Source organism: Oenanthe melanoleuca, unplaced genomic scaffold (genome assembly GCF_029582105.1).
Source record: "Oenanthe melanoleuca isolate GR-GAL-2019-014 unplaced genomic scaffold, OMel1.0 S339, whole genome shotgun sequence".
Classification (NCBI taxonomy): domain Eukaryota; kingdom Metazoa; phylum Chordata; class Aves; order Passeriformes; family Muscicapidae; genus Oenanthe; species Oenanthe melanoleuca.
The window spans coordinates 17939-24698 of NW_026612988.1; the positions used below are offsets into that span (position 1 = coordinate 17939).

General features: G+C 50.4%; 1 protein-coding gene across 1 annotated transcript; it reads right to left on the reverse strand.

The window, feature by feature from the left end:
* Positions 1-4708: 4708 nt before the first annotated feature.
* LOC130266918 (olfactory receptor 14J1-like) lies at positions 4709-5626 on the reverse strand. The gene has a single exon (XM_056516184.1). It carries the CDS (start codon positions 5624-5626, stop codon positions 4709-4711), a length of 918 nt encoding a protein of 305 aa, XP_056372159.1.
* Positions 5627-6760: the final 1134 nt, after the last annotated feature.

A 6760-nucleotide genomic window follows, 5' to 3' on the forward strand; every position in this document is an offset into this window, starting at 1 on the left:
CATCTCTTCACTCATTTACCCCTAAATTATATCCCCCATTGCCTAACAGCAATAACGAAAATAGTGAAGATGAGGATTTTTCCCCAAATTGTCCCATAGCATCTCAGACCAGAAAAATAAAACAAAAGAAAGAATACAAGCACCTTCAAGCACCTTTATGGGAGGCAGTGGGACCTGGGGGAGAGAGTGTGCTAATTAAAATACCCTTTTCTACTATTGATTTGGAGGCATAGGAAAGAGTAGTGAAGTAAAAATTAAAGGGTTAGGAGCTTAGCTGAGGGATAGAACCTATACATATAATGATTACAGTAGAAGCAATGTAGAAAGTGGCTGAGCCAGTAGAACTAAGACAATAAATCATTTGCTTGGCTTCGTTGTTTCAAGTTGGGCAGTTGGGAAATTGTTAAAGTGAGGAAACCGTAACTGCACCTGGACCCCAAAACCAGCCAGAGCCAGGTTGGGAGTTTGAACTATGGTCAAAAGACATGAGAACCTAGCAACAAGACATAGGTGAAAAGTTGAAGGTGAGGAAGACTCTGTGACTTCATCATTAGAAAACCACTGGCCCATTTCAAACACCCACTGAGCCATTTGAAGGAAGGAACTGCCCAAGCATAAAAGGACTTAGAGCTAATTTTAATACGAAGCGGGGCTGGGCAGGGTTAGGTAATGCACATGTATAGGTGTACTGGGTAATTATATGAATGTTTAAGATTTTTGTGGATTAAAAAAGGCAAAAAGTCTTTAATTCTATTGTGGTGTATTATATAGATTTCAGAAGTGCACTCAAAGACAATCTACTTCAAAGGGAATATTTTTTCTTTAAAATACAGAGGGGTTTTGTCCTATTTAGCTTTGTTTCCTTTTTATTGGTATCAGTAATCAATAATCAGATTGATATCAGTAATCTCCAGTTGATATTGATCCTGAGCACCTCCTAAGGCACTCTGAATAGATATGAAAATCAAGACCCTTTATGGATGACAATCAATCATGCTTTGTCCCTATCCCCACCACACCATTTCCCTCATCCAACCCCTAGCACTCAGAGCAGCCTTGTGCAAATCTGAGCTCCCTCCACTCCAGGCTGTGCCTGCAGCTTTCAGCTCCTTGGCACCAACTCCCACCTGCTTTCCTTGGAGAAGGAGCTGCCTGAGACACAGAGGGATGTTCATTTATTGTCAGCAAACAAAACCAAAGGCAGGCACAGTTCATGAAAACAGAAGTCCAGCCCAAGGAGTGCTGGGCAATGGAGCCACATCCAGGGGTGTCCCCAGGGCTCAGGACTGGGGCCAGGGCAGTTCAATCTCTTTATTGTTGATCTGGATGAGGCCATCGAGGGCACCCTCAGTCAGATGCCAGGTGAGCCCAGGCTGGCTGGGAGTGTGGCTGTGCTGCAGGGCAGGAAGCTCTGCAGAGGGATCTGCACAGGCTGGAGCCATGGGCCCAGGACAATTGGATGAGGTTCACCAAGGCCAAGGGCCAGCTCCTGCCCTGGGCTCACAACCACCCCAAATCCCTGGCTGTGCCCTGCCCCTGATCCCCACAGCTTGTCCTGTTTCCTTCATCCACTTCATTGCCAGGCACTTTCTGGGACAAGGGAGCTCTGCTGTGGGGATGGAGGGAGGTGCAAGTGCCACCACTGCAGTGGGATCCGCAACTCATCAGGTTTGTGTCCTTTGGGGTCAGGAACTGCTGAGACTCAGAGGCACAGGAAGGTTTCTCTTCTCTGCCAACAAACAAAAGTTGAACATGATACAATTTAATAACCGTCACAGCTCTTCCCTCAGCTCTGTGCCATGTCCTAGCAGGATCTGCTGAGTCTACCACCCACAAGGGATTTGTGTACAAAACCAATTTTAGACAAATATGGTTCTGTGACAGATAGAAACTCTGTTCACATGTTGCATCAGGATGCTCTGCTTGGAGTGGGGGTTAAACACCTCAAACAATGCCCGATTTTTAAAGCTGTCAGTGGTAGATGGAGAAGTCAGGCTAATTTGGATGTTGAGGAAATGCTGAACCCAGCCTGACTCATTTTAACTCCTCCTGTCCTGTCTGATCTCCTTTCTTGCCCTTTTGCACTCACTGTGTTTTGTCTTCCCCAGGCCCCCAGTGAAGAGCCTGGCTCTGTGTTCTCCATCAGCTCCTGGGTGACACTGCCAGGCTGGGATGAGGAGCCCCTCAGCCTTCCCTGCTCTGGGCTGGACAAACCCAGCTCCCTCAGCCTTTCCTCACAGCCAAAGGGCTCCAGCCCGACCTTGGAGGCCCTTCTCTCACCTGCTCCAGCTGCCAGACATCTTTCCTGCCCTGGGGAACCCAAACCAGGCCCCAGTGACCTGGATAATCCATGTCCTTGATGTCCTGGTCACACAGCCCTGGCCCCTTGTCCCCGTGTCAGGCTCTGGGGGTTGATTTGTGGAACATCTTTGGGGGAGGCTGTGGCTCCAGGTGGAGCAGGGGGATACAGAGGGACAGGGGATCCTGCTGGTTATGAACAGCATTGGACTTCTCTGGGGAAACTGTGAGGGGGGCTGGGGCAGAGTGACCAACTCAGTGACCTCAGACAGCTCTGCTGTCGTGTCAGACCTCTGCCCTGTGATGTCACAGTCAGCTCTGAGATGTCACAGTCAGCCTGTGATGGTCAATGACCTCGCATAACCCACTCTGTGGTGTCATAGCCCACTCTGTGACCTCACGTTACCGGATGATACATTGCCCATCCCAGGTGATCTAACACAATGCTTGTTCTCCAAAACCATTGGCTCTGGAAACCACACAATGCCCATTGTGTAAGAAGGGGAACTGGAATTCACCAGCCTCAGTGTCCTGCCAACTCAGCCAGGCTGACTGGAACACTGGGGTCCACGACCACCAGGGACCACCAGAGAGACCCCCAGGAGTGAAGAATGCACAGGTGAAGGGGAGGGGAAATATGTAAATGATTTTGGGGAAATTATTATCATAGGTGTCTTTAGTCCGGGACAATCAATGCATATGTATGCAAAATACAGAATACATACAGAAACTTTCCTGTACTCAGCATGCACAGATTTGGGAAGAGCTGTCCCCTTGTGCATCCAGCCAAATAAAAATGCTGCTTTTTAATGCTACATTGGTGTTATGGAGTTTTTTATGCTACCAAACACTCCCACACTCAAGGAAAGCTCTGTCTCCTGCTGCTCACAAAAGAGAAGGGCTGGTGGGAAATGTGGTGGTCAGAGGCTGCCTGGGGTACAGTGATCATGAAATAATTGAGTTTTCAATATTCTCTGAAAGAAGGAGGGCATCAACAGAACTTCTACACTGGAGTTACAGAGAGCAGACTTTGGCCTATTCTGGATGCAGATTTGGGGGAGTGCCAAATCAGGTACTGATTGTTTTTAGGGGAAACAGCCCTTAAAAACAAAGGATTCAGGAAGGATGGACACACTTCAAAAAGAAATCTTGGATGAGCCTCCTGTCCCTGTGTGCCAAAAAGTGAGCTAGTGAGGAAAATGACTGGCCTGGATGGGCATGGAGCTTTTTATAGTAATTCAGGGGAAAAAGAGCGTGCATCACCTTTGGACAGAGGGGCAGGTAGCTAAGGATGTGTTTGAGGATCTTGTTAGGTCATGTAGAAAGAAAATTAGAGAGGCGAAAGCTCAGTTAGAACATAACCTGGCTGCTTCTATGAAGGATGATAAAAATTGCCAGAAAAAAAAATGGACTAGATGGAATCCATACTAGGGGCATGAGGGAGCTGGATGAGCTCCCCAAGCTTCTCTCCATCATTTACCATCAGTCCTGGCTCACCAGGGAGGTCCCAGAGGACTGGAGGTGCCAATGTGAGCCCATCCCCAAGAAGGGCTGGAAGGAGGATCTGGGGAACTCCAGGCCTGTCAGCCTGAGCTCAGTGCCCAGCAAGGTGATGGAACAGATCACCTTGAGTGCCATCACAGGGCACCTACAGGATGGCTGAGGGATCAGAGCCAGCCAGCGTGGATTTCAATATCTGCATTGATGATCTGGATGAGGGCACTGAGTGCACCATCAGCAAATGTGCAGATGGCACCAAGCTGGGTGTGAGTGTGGATCTGGTGTAGGGTAGCAGGGCTCTGCAGAGGGACCTGGACAGGCTGGATCCAGGGTCCAAATCCAAGAAGGTAATGTTTAATAAGACCAAGTGCTGGGTCCTGCACTCTGACCGCAACAACCCCTGCAGTGCTCCAGGCTGGAAACAGAGTGGCTGGAGAGTGGCCAGGCAGAAAGGAACCTGGGGCACTGATGGACAGCAGGCTGGATGTAAGCCAGCAGTGTGCCCAGGTGGCCAAGGAGGCAAATGGCACCTGGCCTGGATCAGCAATAGTATGGCCAGTAGGAGCAGAGCTGCTGTGCCAGCACTGTTCTGCCCCCAGCTCTGCACACAGACATTGCTGCTGCAGCTCCAGGGAAAGGAACAAAAGGGGGGATCTACAGTGAAAACTTTGCTGAGACATCACTTAGTTCTTTTAAAGGCACTGAGAGCACAGCTCCTCAATGACACAGTTGGTGGGTCACAGTGAAGTTGGAGAGTAACAAAATGAAATATGGCACAAAAAGTGACATTACTTTGTGGACAATATTGAAAAACTGAAAGAAAGGAAAGAAAAAACCACCAAAGTCAACAAGAACTATCAAAGATGACTTTTATTATAAGTGATTTTCCAGAAGTTTAATATTTCTGAAATCATCCAGTCATCAGTTTCCACACTACAGCCTTGAGCTCCTGGTTCCTCAGGCTGTAGATAAGGGGGTTCAGGGCTGGAGGCACCACTGAGTACAGAACTGACAGGGACAGATCCAGGGATGGGGAGGAGATGGAGTGGGGTTTCAGGTAGGCAAACATCACAGAGCTGAAGAATAGGGAGAGCACAGCCAGGTGAGGGAGGCAGGTGGAAAAGGCTTTGTGCCGTCCCTGCTCAGAGGGGATCCTCAGCACAGCCCTGAAGATCTGCACATAGGAGAAAACAATGAACACAAAACACCCAAATACCAAACAGGCAATAAGAGCAAGAAGGCCAAGTTCCCTGAGGTAGGATTTGGAGCAGGAGAGTTTGAGGATCTGTGGGACCTCACAGAAGAACTGGCCCAGGACATTACCGTGGCACAGGGGTAGGGAAAATGTATTGGCTGTGTGCAGCAGAGCGTTGAGAAAGCCACTGGCCCAGGCAGCTGCTGCCATGTGGGCACAAGCTCTGCTGCCCAGGAGGGTCCCGTAGTGCAGGGGTTTGCAGATGGACACGTAGCGATCATAGCGCATGATGGTCAGGAGGGAATACTCTGCACCAAGAAAGAAGAAAATCAGAAACACCTGTGCAGCACATCCTGAGTAGGAGATGTTCCTGGTGTCCCAGAGGGAATTGTGCATGGCTTTGGGCACAGTGGTACAGATGCAGCCCAGGTCAGTGAGGGCCAGGTTGAGCAGGAAGAAGAACATGGGGGTGTGCAGGTGGTGGCCGCAGGCTACGGCGCTGATGATGAGGCCGTTGCCCAGGAGGGCAGCCAGGGAGATGCCCAGGAAGAGGCAGAAGTGCAGGAGCTGCAGCTGCCGCGTGTCTGCCAATGGCAGCAGGAGGAAGTGGCTGATGGAGCTGTTGTTGGACATTTCTTCACTCTGCACCTTGTCGACTGTTGAAAGAAGACATTGACAAGCTGGGACAGATTTTCTTGGGTCAATCCTATGCTAATTTTTTTTCACAAAAAATTACTTCTCTTTTTTGGAGGAAATTTCACTTACGTTGTTTTATTATTTTTAGTTCAGGTTTTTCCTGCTGAATGACTCCCTCATGTTCAGCATTGCTCTCAGCCTCAACACTGGAGAGCACAGAGGGAAAACATGGTTCCCTGTGCTCCAGTACAATGAGACTGCTGATCCCACACAGGTGCCCTTTGCTAATTTTATCTCTATTTCAGGGTGATTGCACTTAAGATATGCTTGAAAATAAAGTGAACATTTTGTAAGGTCCGATTTAAAAGTCAGTTTTTCTAAACTCTCTTTTCTTTGCCTCCGAAGCCAGACAACAAGGGGTATCGAAGGCTGGTCTGGCTTTCAGATGCCTGAGGTTGTGCCTATTGGAAGCTGTTTCTCTGTAGCTAAGGCTTGGTCCTGCCAGTGCTACCAGAGCCCAGCCCAGCCCTAGGGGCTCAGATCTGCCCTGCAGACCCCTCCCAGCACAGGGCACTGCCCAGGGGCATCTCCCTGCCAGCAGGGCTCAGACAAACTGAGATGCTGCAAGCCAAGGTGCAGCTGCTGCTGTCTGTAGGCAGAGGAGGGTGAGGAGGCACTGTGTGAGGGAGATCTGAGGCAGATCTGCTGATCCCCAGTAGCACAGTGCAGGAGTCTCAGTGACACAGACACACCTGACAGCCCCTTTCCCTTCCCTTGAGGAGAAAGCTGAGAGCAGCCCTGGCCATGCAGCACCATCTCCACAGCAGGAGGAATCTGCCCTGATGGGGGTGGCTCCTTCCACCTCCAACTTCTCCCCACAGTGCATGGGGAGCTCCCAGGCAGGCTGAGAGCTGCCCCTGGCAGGTGGCACATGCCCTGGGCTGGCCAAGAGCCCTGAGGGCTGCAGGAGCTGCTCTGCAGGACAGCCCTGGGCAGCCCTGGCTGCAGCCCCAGCTTCAGCCCCTGCAGCTGTCCCTGGCAGCAGGAGCCGTCCTGCCCTGTCCCTCTGACGGTGCCCAGGGCAGCCCCGCTCTGCAGCACATCCTCCTCCTCCTCCTGTGCCTCAGAGAA

Excerpts from the sequence above, each read along its gene's own strand:
- LOC130266918 (XM_056516184.1), bottom strand. The coding sequence starts at position 5,626 with ATGTCCAACAACAGCTCCATCAGCCACTTCCTCCTGCTGCCATTGGCA.